The 14,830-nt window shown below is 36.2% G+C and overlaps 2 protein-coding genes across 3 annotated transcripts; one reads left to right on the top strand and one right to left on the bottom strand.

Moving 5' to 3' along the window:
• Positions 1-313: 313 nt before the first annotated feature.
• LOC140829254 (nuclear pore complex protein NUP96-like) lies at positions 314-6,392 on the bottom strand. 2 transcript variants are annotated; one of them, XM_073192321.1, is made up of 6 exons: positions 6,244-6,392; positions 2,833-5,494; positions 2,397-2,520; positions 1,727-1,875; positions 1,454-1,551; positions 314-739 (listed from the first exon to the last, which is right to left on the bottom strand). In XM_073192321.1, the coding sequence occupies exons 2-6, from the start codon at positions 5,407-5,409 to the stop codon at positions 544-546; spliced, it is 3,144 nt and encodes a 1,047-aa protein (XP_073048422.1). In that variant the 5' UTR covers positions 5,410-5,494; positions 6,244-6,392; the 3' UTR covers positions 314-543. The 2 variants fall into 2 exon arrangements, with proteins under 2 accessions (XP_073048422.1, XP_073048421.1); XM_073192320.1 differs by having other exon boundaries at positions 2,833-5,464; positions 6,244-6,386.
• A 2,675-nt stretch (positions 6,393-9,067) lies between these two features.
• LOC140829253 (uncharacterized) lies at positions 9,068-13,730 on the top strand. The gene is made up of 5 exons (XM_073192319.1): positions 9,068-9,536; positions 11,696-11,746; positions 12,234-12,296; positions 12,392-12,460; positions 13,130-13,730. The coding sequence occupies exons 1-5, from the start codon at positions 9,198-9,200 to the stop codon at positions 13,397-13,399; spliced, it is 792 nt and encodes a 263-aa protein (XP_073048420.1). The 5' UTR covers positions 9,068-9,197; the 3' UTR covers positions 13,400-13,730.
• The last annotated feature ends 1,100 nt before the right edge of the window (positions 13,731-14,830 follow it).

The following is a 14,830-nucleotide window of genomic DNA, read 5'->3' as shown; positions in this document are numbered from 1 at the left end:
ACTTAATAAATGAAATTGAGCTCCACACTTCACAAAACAAAAGAATTGCAAATCCAAACTTATATGAAATCGTGAAGATTGGATTGCTTTGGATTGCTTATGATTTTCGATAATTCATTACAAACAATATGATTTGAATGTTTAATTCGAGATTTTGCATTTCAGATTCTAGGCTCTTGAATGATTTGTGATCTTGCCAGTGTACCTGTAAAGATTTTATATTAGTGAACTAATTCAATAGAGATTATGGAGGCTGGTTCATTTATATATTAAAAAGCCATTGGACTTAAAAAGGAAATAAACAACCTTGTAGTAAAAACTGAAACATATTTATAATATTTTTAAAGATGACAAATCTAGTATACAGATAGGGCACCAATCTTCCTCTGTGAAAAGAAATTCCCGACCACTAATGGACACCTCTGAATCTGATATACCAAGGTTGTGCGTGTTTACAACACCATATGCCACACTTTCAATCACCGCATTCCCTACTCACAAATATTATTCAGAGAATGGGAAGGAAAAAAGAAATAAAAAAGATTACTGCGCCATCTCCGAGAGACATGATGTGAAAAGTGAAACGGCTTCTTGCAAACGGTACGAACGTAAATCTTCAGGCATTGGTGCAGCAAACACCGTGTCGAAGCAGCTTAACTGAACCTCGCCTGATGAACCTTCGTCATTATCGGAAAGAAGAAGACGGGAGACTTCTTCTGCCATCTTTGAGTACACTACTCTGAGGTGTAAAGGTAATATATTAGCTGTTTGTATGCTGCCGAAACAGAGACAGACAAATAGACGGCTTTCGCCCAAGAATATTTAAAAAAATGCAGCTTAATCGAAGGACTTTGAATTATAGAGGAGATAGAACAAAATTACGTTTCATATGCCCAGAGAAAAATCTATAAAGCAAAAGATCACGCCGAGGAGATCTGAAGTAAAGCTACTTGGTGAGATGCAAAAGGTAACCGCAGGAGTTGCCATTTACCGCGGCAATTTAGCGAAAGAGAACAAGAACTCCTCAAGAATAACAGGACTGCAATATCAAAAGCTCGTGACCAGTGAAGTAGTGCAAAAGTATCAGAAACTATAGCAGCCATGGTCGAGCTTGATGTACGTAATAATTTCACATGACAAAAAAAAAAGGCCCGTATATATACACATACTTAATGGTCTTGATATATATATATATATATATATATATATATATATATATATATATATACACATGTATTTATATATAAGTGTGTGTGTGTGTATAATTAGTCGATTGGAAGATTCACGCACATCAGTCATCTAAATTTCTGTTAGGAACCTCAAACAATCTACGAACTGGTGTATAATAGGGTGACAACAATGGAATTGAAGGAAAAGGAAATATTTTGACACAATGGCATGCTTCTAACGCAAAGTTCAAACATCAATAACCACAAAGTTCAAACATCAATACCTTGCATCAAGTGATAATTTGCTGCCCGAAACATCCAAACATTTGTTTATTCGGACGATGAAATCCCTGCAGTCATCATTCTTGTTTTCAAGAGTTCCCTGCCAAATTAAGAATGGAAAATCAGGAAAAGAATGCAAGTATGTGCAAATATTATCACATGAAAATCTGAAAGCTTAATAGGTACCAGTAAACATAATATCAGCCTCATAACCAACATGATCTCAGTCTGAGAATTACTAATTCTGCAACTACAAAAAGTAAAGAAGATTGTACCAGTTCAATCATGGTGTTGCTGTCTTCTTGCAATGAACTTCTCAAGACATAAAATGAAATAAAAATTCCGGCCCCAAGGTCCCAGTTTTCAATTTCTGACTTGTGGTCCTCCATGGAAGTTGCAAGCCTCCATATCTCCGAATGTTTTGCTGCATGACAATGACATTAAAATCGCTTTATGTAATCTGCTATGGACATATCATCAGGAACAAACTATTTGAGTAATATATCTGGTGGAAGTTAAACGCGAACCTAAAAGAACATGCATCCAAAAAATATTAGTTTCTGAAGAAATGTAATATAATTCTACCACTTGCCATTTAACCAAATTAATGACACACTGTAAAATGCAGTAAGATTGCAGAAGCATTGAATCCCATGTCCTCTTCTAATTGCATAGATCAGCCCGCAAATATTATCACGAAGATAAATGGGAACAATGTAGCTATGCACGCATATCAATTATCAAAGTTCCAAACAAAAAGAACAAACAGTTGTAAATTCAGCTCAGATTAATGAAAGCTATCCAAAACTAAGCACCTGTTTGAATACATAACCACGAAGTACCTCGCATGGCATAAAACCATTCAAAAGAACCAACTGATCAATGACGGACACCAAATTCGACTCAGTGGAGAAGATCAGGAAAAAGGACCAGCCAACTTTCTACCTGACAAAAAGAGCGAATGAACGACTGAAGTAAAAAAAATGGAGTGAGCTCTCTGCCATTTTGAGGATTCAATGAAATGATGCAAGGCCTTCATGAGGTCACCGTTGTAACTGAAGTATATGGCCTGCATGTAAAAAGAAAGAAGAGGAAAACCCATGAGAAAAAATTCGATAGTTGCCACCGTCAAGTGGAAGTAAATAAGAAGCACTCCCAAGCTATTGCAAGTATTTTTTTGGAAAAAGTTATTTAACTGAGGCCTTCATTTAATTGACTCATTCAATATTCCTAGTAAAACATGAGCATATGATGCAATCTCAACAGTACCGGCAATCAATAAGAACCGAATTTTAGTAAAACTGGTCGAGCTTCAAGTAAGGCAAAGCAAAACCATTAATCTACGAACATATTCAAACTGGTTCAAGAAACACCAACTCACCAAAGCTTCGTGCAACCACGAAGAAGGAACACCTAGGTCTTCAATGAAGCTCCATTGTGAGTCCTGTGCACTCCAAACTTGACAGTACTGGAAGAGAATTTCCCTTATGACAGTAGTTTGCAGATAAGGATAATCTTCACGATGTGTCATATGAAGCACCACGTATATGGCCCAGTGGCATTGCCCTGCACAGAGTAACTGGGAAACAAATCCCATGTCGAGAACATGGAGATCATTTGAACTAAAAATTCCGATGGCTTCTAAAACTGCGCGGTGATGCCAAATCATGTGATAATCAAGTGGATCATTTGTTGAGGCAAAGGCACTGAACATGGTCTTTAGAGCACCAAAATCGTCTTCTTGTCTAGCATGAAGAAGCATAAGATAATATGCAAGGTCAAAATGTTCACCTATTTCCCAATTGCCAGCTTCTTCAATTGGTCCTTCATCGACATAAACTGGAACTGGAAATGGAGCATTTCCATCATTAAGAAGCTTCTGGTAAGTATTAAAAACAACAGGTAATGAAATATCAGGTGAAAACTGATACCACATTAACAGTCCTAGGAACCTTCTCCAGTCAATTTTTACACCGTGCAGTGCTCCATGAATGTTTCCAGCAAGCAATTCAAGAAGCCTTACCCTATTCTCTTCAAAAAAATTAAAATCCATTCCATTTTTTCTCCAAATATCAAGCTGATGAGCAATATCTGAACGAGTTGCTGGGGACCCACCAGCCTGGCTCAACAGACAGGATAGTCTTACATCCCCTCTAGAAGCGGCAAGCTCCACGGCAGCATCCAGCTGCCGACCAGTAAGAAGCAAGAATATGTGATCTAAATCACTGGACTCGTCGAGTGAACTAATATCCTCTTGTACACGGTGGTAAACACTTTCTTGAATCCAATAGCTGAACTCTGCCCGCCTCATAAGTGGCAGTGCTTCCAGGTCAACTTCAGGATAATTTTGCCTCCCATCTGGTACCATATCTTCCTCGTGATCGGCTTCAAGAGACTTAAATTCTGCACTCATTTTCCTCGACGAAAAGAGGACTTTTACTAATTCCCAAACCATTACTTGGTGCATGAATAGGACACGAGAAAGAGGTGGTAAACTTGACACCTCTAATTGCTTCTCGATTATCTCTATGTAACTTCGACAAATCTCTGGAAGTGTCAGTCGGTTACAGACAAGCTTTTGAAGCTTTAGGTCAAAGGTTCCCAGATCAACTCTTTTTATTTCATGATTCAGTTCCTTGTGAAGATTGAGGAGGGAGTCAAAGCAAAGGTCAATGAGTTCCTTTTTCACTTTATTGCTCTCATCTCTAATCACTTTGTCAATTGCAACCTTTTGAATATTAATTACAGAGGATAATTCACATTGAGCACTAGCACTGCCAACAGGCATACCAGAATGAACAAGGACTCCATTGGGTCCCCATCCTACCCGAAATGACCTACCCATAAACAATGCTGCATCAACTATAATATGGGAATGACTCCCAGCTAATGGTGTTTTGTGAAGTTTAAGATCCAGCTTAAAACCTTCAGATGTAGACGCCTTAAGATGCAAACCCTTATTCTGTTGAGCCATCAACATGGAACCCTGGAAGTTAGAACTAAAACTCCCAGGGTTATACTCTATTAGAGCTAATGGAGTCTTGCGAACCAAATGGGGAATCATCTTACGCTCTGTCTTTGAAGAAGAATGGTGTAATGGAGACATTGATGGTTCTTTAACACATGGTGGACTATCACTTGACTGCATGCCACTAAAACCATCTGCCTCGCCTTCCTCAGCAGGAAACAGTAACATTCTCAGTTCTTTCATCCTAACCGGGTCAAGCCTGAGATGAGCAGGAAGAGAATGTGAAAGCAGAGTTGGACCCTCTAAGGCAGTCACTTCATCAACATCCGAATCCTCATAGCCATTCATTTCGGTTGGAACTTTAGCTTCCGGAGACACATCGTTCATCACAATATCCTCTTCATCTTCACTCAGACCAAATCTGCTAAAATGTTTTACCAAGAATTTCCATTCACCATTAAGGTGATCAAATGAGAGAAATTGTGCCCCTTGACTTGCCGTCTTGTGCTTCAATATTCTCACAATTTTTCTTACTCGGCTCTTGGTAAAATAATCCAAAGGTTTTAGCCGCAGGATTAAAGTTACTTCAGCTTCCTTGTTGAGGCCCTGACCAACCACAGGCTTGGAACTTTCATCTTCGTAGACAATAACTTCGCATCTATTGAATTTGATGATGCGGTCTAGATCCAAACATCTGATATCGGTCTCCCCAACAAATTTAACCCATCCATAACCAACCTTTCCAACAGTAAAGTCTATGACTCTGCTACAGTAACCTGGATTTGTAAACTCCTGAATAGCCAACTCACTTAAGCAAGGTTTCGTATAATAATCTGAGTGTCGCAGTGTTGGTAAGGGAGTTTTAACTTGACTAGAAACCTGACATGAGAGAAAAGTATCCACTCCGTCCACAGAAATTCTTCTTCTCTTGTGCAGAGACTGAGGACCATGAAGTGACTTAAGCATTCTTAAATCAATTTCCTTACTCATCTTGAAAGATTCGTGAAAAAGGATCTAGGCATGAAGCAAAGTATGTAGAGTAACCCTGATAACAGCACCCCGACAAAAGCACACGCTGTTCAAATTAGCATGAGCAACACAAAATGTGAATGTGAATCACAAGCATAAAATAAAAATTCTCATAGATAATCAAGGAATTCAACACATATGATATGAATTGCATTTACCCTGTGATATGTTCAGTCTCATATACCACGTGAAAATAAAATGGTCTACCCTTGCTTTTGAAGATAGTTGCAAACATCTCCTAATGATGATTAGTTAAAAAATGAAAAAAGAGAAGTTGTGAAATGACGTCTTTTCTCAAAACTAATACTACGTCAAAGTCCAAACTGGAGCAAACTGCAACTGTTTTTTAAAGAACATTTGGCACTTCAACTCATGGGGATTTGGGATCAGTTATTAATTCTCGATTGCGCACTGGCTTTTCAGAAAAATTCTTGAATAATCTACGACTATAAAAGATAAACCTACTACAGCTTTGATGCAGTTGAAAACAGTTCCAGCTATTGTAAGATATGACAACTCAGAAACCCATCTCTACCAGACAACCTAATTAGACATGTTTGAGCCAGCAAGCCAAGAAAAAACTACAATTAGCAGAGAAGTAGCACATATGATACTCAGTTAAAGTACTATGCTCCTGAATAGAACCCTGGAATCGCCCAACTGAGATACCAACCATTGCATTTATCCAATAAACAGCATACCCCAAAAATACGAGCCAAATTGAAAAATAACAAACAAGTCTACTAACAACCGAAGGAACTGATTTGCAAAAGCGGACATGAAGAAAAAACTGACCAGTTTACGTGATTTTGAGCTTTCCCGGTCCCGCTTGTGTCTCCGGTGTGAGATGCATACCAGCAGCTCGGGTGAGAAAAGACGCGGGTTTTAGGGGCTTCGTCCGAAGTCAGATTTAAGGGGGGCCGTTTCGGGTATCATATTGCTAAAGGCCTAAGAGCGCGTTGAAATTATAATTATAAAATTTACTTAATTTTTTTTAATGAATAATTCTATTTTTAAAATCTTATTTTGATATGTTAATCTTGTATGCATACCCATCAAAATATTAGGAATTGCAAAGGCATTTGACCCGGGCTAAACCCATCTAATCCTTCCTTTATTAGTATAAAACCCACAAAATGCTGATTTTATTAGTAACGCTCTCCGAACGATTCGTTAGGTAAAAGCTATTAGATCAACTGGTATTAGGATTGCTTTTCCAAAACCTATGTGTTCAAGAGGTTTTGGATTCGAATCCTGAGAAAGCTAAAAACTCCAGTACCTTGACGGGAGAAGTCCTATGAATAATGGTGCATGAGAAAACCCATGGGAAGAGTCTCATCGGGTCTGGAGCAAGTAATGCCCACCCATAGATGTATATCTTTTTTTATTTTCCATATATGTATATGTTGAATGAAATTGATTTGTGATCTTCATAGTTTGACTCATTTGGAAAAAGAAGTTTAGATGTTTTTTTTTAAAAAAAAAATGTTGGCCGACAATTATGAAAGAATGAAAAGTCACTTTAATATTGTTTATTTGATCACAAGGTTTTTAACTTTTCATTCCTTGTAAAATATTGCTGAAATTTATATGATTGTAGAAATCTTTGTTTAATTTGGTTTTCAAATATTTGTTTAATTTCTCCAAGGCTTCCTTGCTTTTTCTGTATTTTTTTGTGGGTCTCCGACTCTCCATGGTCCAACCGACCCCGTTTTTTATTAGATATGGGGTGGATCCAAATCATATTTAAACGAAGTGGGTTAGGTAATGGGTCCATAAAAATTGAATGGTATGGGTCTCCTGTCCGATCGTATCCGTCTAATTGACATCCCTAATATGTCTCAATTAATAAGATTTAAATAAATGAAGTGAAATGGGATGCAAATTCAAGATTTTTGTTGCATAGGGTGGCGATTTGAGTGATAGGGTCAAAGGTAGGAAAAAAATGTATATGGTCAGAAGAACTATATAAAATAGTACATTCATATTAGTCAAGAATTCAAGATGACTTTATGTTTTCTACATATCCACAAGATTAGGTCGATAAATTCAGAGACATTAGCCCACGTTATTAAATTGACAATTGGCTATTACTATGCTTGATTGGTCAAATTGTTCAAGTTCCGCTCCATTAATTTCCACAACACAATTAATTATATGTATTGAAGTTGGTATAGGATTCTTGTTCGAGTGGGTAGAATATATGAATTATTGATCAGATGTTAGAAACTTTGTGCAATTTACCTTATTAGCCCGGTTCACATGCTTAGTTCAAAAGTTTACTCAGTATACGTCGAAAATAATGAATGCAATGTATATATATTGAATCTTGAAAACATGGAATATCAGGTTAAACTTATGTAATACAACTTGTATATGATCATATAAATTTCAAATGTACTTTCACTTAATATCAATTTGTTTTAAATGGTTCAATTATAGTTCTTCTAATTCAAATATATCAAAACGATATACAACTCAAATTATTAGTAAAATTTGTGATTAAAAAAAAGAAGAAAAAATAAATCATTCACATCAATAAGTTTGTATCTTAAACTTATGGATAAAATTCAATTTTACAATATTCTAAGTTGTGTGTGTCTGTTTGTAAACTGTGCAGGTAAATTAAGCATTTGTAACATGAATTTAAAATATAGTATAAGATACGCATATTGTTGTAAAATTTAAAACTTGCAGGAATATAAATTTATACATAAAGGAAAGCTACTCGTCTCACATAAGATTTTGTTTACACAAAAAATATATATTATTTTATTGAAATGGCCATTTCTTTTATTTTTTTTAAAAATATATATCATATCAGAATATAAATTTTAAAACATCCTTGATGAATATGGTCATATGAATCAGAATCGACAAAATCCAAGTTAGCTCTTCTTTGGATAGAAAATATGCTACATTATTAGATTGACTCAGACAATATCAAATAGAGTAGGTCTTATGTGACACCGTCTCACGGATCTTAATATGTGAGGCGGGTCAACCCTACTCATATTTACAATAAAAAGTAATACTCTCAGCTTAAAAAATAATACTTTTTCATGGATTACCCAAATAAAAGATTCGTCTCACAAATACGACTCGTGAGATCGACTCACACAAGTTTATGTCTATCAAATAATGGCATCGTTTGTTTGTACAAAGTTACGTAAGCGACTAATTATTTTGGTTTTTTTAGAAGACCTGTTTCTCATGTATTGTGTACTAATCTTTCCTAGATTTGATGTATTTTTTCTACTCTCTAAACTACTCTTGACTATAATATTTGTATGAATAATATACGGACATATTGTATATTTGTAAAATATTTTTTATAAATTTATTTGGTTTATATTTAAATGAAGATCAAAATATGATTATAAAAAATAGTAAGAGATTATAAAACGTTCTTTTTGTTTTTTGTTAAGTTGAATGTGACTTATATTAAAATTTTAAATTTTTATTAATATATAATTATTAAAATTAATACGAGGTTAAAAATTAATTATTTTAAAAAATCTCAAATTTAATAATACAATATAGATACAATTCCTATGTGAATATATATAAATTGCTAAAAGAAAGACCCTTTTGGCCAACCCACACAAGGAGTTGTCAACAGGCATCTTCACCACACACGCACGCAAACATATAAAACACACTCCTCTCTTAAATTTGTGTACTTCTCTCAGATTTTCTTTGCCACCACCATTCCATTTACCCGTTTCGTTTTCTCTCTCTAAGCAGTCATGAATTCCGGTGATGACGAGTGGGTGAAAGCTGCCATGAACGACGACACCATGGTGGTGGAGCTCCTGGTCCGCTTAAACCATGCGTCGTTGACGCCGTCAAGTAATCTCAAGCCTGCGGCGTTCCCGATCGAGTGGACGGTGCGTCAACGCAGGTCAAAGCCTGTTTCCGTTACCAATACCTCGAAGAAACAGGCTCCCAGGGACAGCCCCACCACCCCGCTGTCATGGAGCGGTGTCACCTCCTACAGCGGTGGGTGTGGTGGGGGAGGTTACGGCGCCACCTCTCTGGAAGAGTCCAGCCGACCATCTAAACCCTCCACCTCCGCGAGATCTAAGGTTTGTACACGGACAAAAAATGTTTACGCATATGTAGCAAACATGTACTCTGTTCGTGTTTTAGTTTTTACGTACGCGTGTTCTTCCACTGCGGCGAAAGTCAATTCCGGCAGCCGGCGGTGTCGCGTCGGCGGCGGGACTATTATCGTTGGAGGAGATGTCTTCTCTCCGAGTCTTTCCTTAATACAGCTCTCGTGTCAGTTGTCATTCCATGATCTACTGCGAATTGACGGAAATACCCCTGAGCGTAGTTTATATTTACTGCCAAGCTAACTCAGGAAGCCAGATTCAGCGTCATTCCAAACCTGTCTTCTGTTTTTCACGGTTCCACCTGCTTTGTCACTTTCGTGAAATGACAATAATACCCTCGTCTGCAACGGGTGTCCCCCTGAAAATCCCGGCATATATGGTGGTACTCAGAAATGGGATCATTTCAATTTTTTAATTTTTGACCTGAGCAGAGCAGTCAGCATCCCGCCCATCTTTCCATTAATATGCGCCCTTGTAGTTGTAGTCATGCGGCCTTATTTTACAGTTCACCCTGGGGCAGGGGATTCTCGTCATTTCAGTTTCGAAAAGTTTCTAGCTTCGCTCTGATTCGATACCCAACAAACAGTGGATTTAAGAATTTGTGGATTCGGTATTATTTATATTTTTATTTATTTGGTTGGGGCGAGTGAATTTTGGAGCTGTTCCCTTTGCTGTAGATTAGGCAAATATTTATGAAAGCCTTCTAAGTCAAACTTTGTTCACCAAGTGTCATAAACTCTCATTAAATTTCTAATTTCTCAACTTACTGGCCAAGAAAACAGAACAAAGAAGGTGGGTTTTTTTTTTAATAGTATTATTATTTTGCTTGCAGTGTGGGGATATTATGGTGCCCTGTTTAAGCGGTGATGGCGACATAGGTCTGCGTTTTGTTTGGTGGAGCGTTGTTAGTGGTTGAACACTTTATCTTTAAAGAAATTCAAGTCTCGTTAATATTAAATTAGGGGAGAAATCCAATGTGTCTGAAGCATGAACCCTTTACCAAAGTGTGTTTCTTTTTTTTTTTTCTTTTGGCAAATAAGTATATATATCTAGTTCTGTTTCTGCTTGTGTTTATCATCGAACCATCGTATGCTGCCACTTGTGCACAAGCGAACTAACCAAGGAACCGCACTACTGTACGTGAAATAAAATAAAGATTTATTCCAACAGGAACCGGTAACAGGCTCGGAAAAGGGGAAAACAGGACTTCTTGTTAGCATATGGTCAACAAGGATGATTCGATAATTTTATCGGGTGAAATGAAAATCACGCTTTTAATAATGTATACAATTTAGAATTTTTGTTTCGTTTTAGGAGATACACGTGTTTCTTAACTTTCTACGACTTCCCAATATGGAATGTAAATACTTTAGATATATAGATTGCGTCTTTTTTTTCTTGGATTTTCCGACGCGGTCACAGGTTAAGATATTACTTTTTAAATTATTTGAGAGGGGTTGATTATGGTGGGTTATTTATATTTTCACCTCTTTGATATGTTTCTTTTTTGTGAGGTCCAGGACACTAGATTTTTGTTCGAATAAGGATTAGGCCGTATATGAAGGTTTTCGGATAATAGAATGAGTATAAGATGATTTAATTCAAAACGTGTGGAAAAGTGCACGGTGTGGATAATGAAATTGCCAAATCAACGTCTTCAACTAACTTTGGGTTAGTTGATTAATTTGCATTTCCACGTCTTTGTTTTATCCCTTTACTTTATTTGGGGCTAGTTCAGTTTCCTCGTATCAAGAAATGAGGGCAATTCAATTCATCTTTCAAAATCTACCTATTATCTGCTTAAGACATCTTTTTCTAAATATTCTTGGTACATATCTTGGGAACATGAGTTGTATAGGCTGTTTATTCATGAATTATGTTATCATTGAGTACTGTTAATTGTTTTCTTTAGTTGCCATAAAGACAAAAAAATTCTCGGGCATGAACGAACAACCATCTCTCGACTTCCTCAGTTTAAACTTTTATGATAAGAAAATTGTCAAAACCTAAAGAAACAGTCAAGTCTAGAATGTTATTTGTTATATTTCCATCCATGGTGCATACACAGGAACTAAATTGTTCTTTCATTTAAACTTCTGAATATGCACTGATCGTGTTTTATGTTACAGGCTAATTGCGACGGTGAGAAATCCTCCTCCAAGCTGTCACGAAAGAAGAAGGTGAATCTATTTGGTTCATTGAGTTTGCTTAGATTTTATGTCAAAAAATGCTTTGGTGGCAGAGACATTAAATAATTGATACAGTTACTAAGACTTAAGAAACATTAGCTATTGTTTCAGAGTTTTTAAATCATTGACTACCAACCATTATGTTTTTTGGATGTCGTATACTCTAGAAATACCTGTATGATGCTACATACAAAGGTAAATTATTCTAATTTGACAAAAATAACTGAGTTGGTGCTGGTAGTTCTGGAGCTGAAAACCACGTCTCGCCTAACTTGTGTAATTAGTCAGGATCTTGATTCGGCTTTTAGCAACCAGGATTTCTTTGTCTAAGGGCAGTTTACATGTCGACTGAAAGCTGAAATATACATAGATTATCCATGCGAAAGTGATACTCTTCAATATTTGAGAAAGTGGTGAATAAGAAAAGAAACCTGCAGGAGTTGACTAACAATTGACTGTATATGGTGTTCATGCGCAGACATTGGTTGAACTCAAAGAAGAGGAAAACTTACTTGTTAAAGAAAGAAGAGAGCTGAAAAGAGTACAAAACCTATTTTTGTTGCTTTTATGCCCTAATAAAAATTTTATTCACATTCGAAACTAAAAATATTGAAGCACAACCCTGTTTCTTTTCAGGATATAGTATCCTTGCGCCTAAAATTGGAGAAACAAAGGGCTACAAATGAAAGCTTGAAGAGGGCGAAGGTGCAATTGCCTGAACTCATTTGTTTGTCCAATTATTATGCGTATTCCATTTGGTTTTTTCTTATCAACGCTCCACTTTGTACATTTTAAAAAAAGGTACTTTTCAGAAATATGCATAGGTTTTGGCAGTGGTCTTCTCGTGAAGATACTTGGATAAAGTACTTCGATATACATAAATATATATCTAATGCGAGGCATATTTTAAAAAATCTCCCTGCAAAGTTAGGAAGTTACTAAATCATGTAAATCTCTGGCATTTTGGATTCCAATTTGGTTCAAGATAGCCTTTTACACAGTTTTTATGATCTGTGGAAGATTCGAAGTGTAAGTTGACATAAGTAGCTCTTCTGAAAGGCTTATTTCCTTGTGTTTCTCTGTCATTTCCATATTTTGGTATTTAAATATTATTATGCTTGTTGTATGTCACTTTAGAACTCCCAATTTTGGTATGGTCGCCTCAATTTTGATAATTCTATTCATTCACTTGCTCTCTTTTTTTAATTAGTTCAGATGTTTTACTGCCATTTCTAGTTGTACATTAAGGTTATGCTGTAGGGTAATCATATCTTGCAAAAGATTTTATCACTGGAAAGTTATGAGGGCTGGTTAGCATAAAAATTTTTGGTCCTTTGCCCTTCACTAATGTCTCTTGATCGATCTTTTTTACAGACTGAACTGCAACTCCCTAATGATAGAGGAACAACATCCGTAGCTAAGGGAATTATTTCAGTTCAACTTCAGCAAAAGAAAACAGCTTTTGATTCCGTCCCTGCTATGGTAGCACCATTCTTAGACAGTGATGCTATTCTTCAATGTTCCACTCTAAAACAGAAGGAAATGGCTGCATTTAATCCTAAATTTCTGGTTCCTGACCTGAACATGCCGTTTGAGGAAGAACACAACCTAGAAGTTGCTTGTGAGGATAGCCGGAATCAATAAACGAAATAACAAATATAATCAAAGAATCCCAATAGCAAACAAGGGCTAAACCTTGATTTGGAATGAAACTGCTGTGACCATCTGATAGAGCCAATTAAATGTCACAACGTGAAAAAGTACTGCCTGTAGTTAGGATCTATTCTTTTTGTTTAGTTATCAAGGAATTAAACGGATCCTTAGCTGTTAGGTGCAGTCATATTCTTTTCTTCAACGCCTAGTTTCCTTTTTGGAAACGTTTCTAGTTTAGATAAAATGTGAACTCTATCATGTAAGATTCAAGTATATTATACATACATTTTTTGGATTGAAATTGAAATGTTTGTGTTAGATTATTTCCCTTTCTATATGATACTTCGTTAAATCAACCGTGTGTAGCCGCACGCATCTTCTTGCTGCGGTTGAACTGATGACACACACACACACATATATATATATATATATATATATATATATATATATATATATATATATATATATATATATATATATATAATTTGTTGTCCAAACCGATCGTGTTATTTGGCAACCAGAACTAGATTATGAATTCGAAATGTATTATTCAAGTTTAGATTTTAAAATTTATAATTAGGCATTTAAATCTCCGGTTAAACTTACACACTTTGCCACTTGACAACACCAGCGGCGCCCTAGCATTGGTCCCCAGGATAAATTTCTTCTCGTCGGCAATTATTTCTGCACTCTTGCTCGCTTGGGTCAATGGATTTGGATGGAAATCAGGTGTTCGCACGTCCGTGTTAAGGCATGCTGATGGCGGCGACTGATAATTGGATGGCCGGAGGGGTAGTGAAATTCTGGGGGACAGCGAGCTTGAAGAGTTAAGGTACAGCAGAGATGATAAAGTTCATTTTTTGCTCAGGCGAGCGCCGCGCTGCCGTGCAAGGAGGAGGGAGTTGCGAAGGGTAGAACAAGAGCACTGTTTCGGTTCGTCAAGCGGATTCGGTGATTTCCTTTTTGTTTATTAATTAAATTATATATATTAATTATCGTATTTTTCTTTACCGAATTTTTAAGCATATATTATTTTAGAATACTTTTTCATCTTTATCTCGTTATGTATGAATAAGAGTATTATGTGGCGAGAAGTTGAGAAAGAAATTTGGTTCAAGTAGAGATTAAAATAAATTATCTGTATATTTTTAGAAAAATATCCCATGTTACAAAATGTTTTATATTTTATTTAACAATTAAAACCACACCATTTTCCTCCCATACTCGAAAATGTTTCCAGAAAGAACAAAAATTGTCAAGTGAAAGCGCGTCAGATTATTTTCTTTGATATATTGTAAAATAAATAATTTATTGTGCTTTAACTATCTCATTCAAATACTTCAAAGAATAAATCTCTTGTGGGATGATTTTACGAATCTTTATCTATGACACGAACCAACTTTATTAATATTCACAATAAAA

This window comes from Primulina eburnea, chromosome 4 (genome assembly GCF_022965805.1).
Source record: "Primulina eburnea isolate SZY01 chromosome 4, ASM2296580v1, whole genome shotgun sequence".
Taxonomy (NCBI): Eukaryota; Viridiplantae; Streptophyta; class Magnoliopsida; order Lamiales; family Gesneriaceae; genus Primulina; species Primulina eburnea.
The sequence above is the reverse complement of the archived record's forward strand: the minus strand, read 5'-3'. Positions and strand labels throughout refer to the sequence as shown.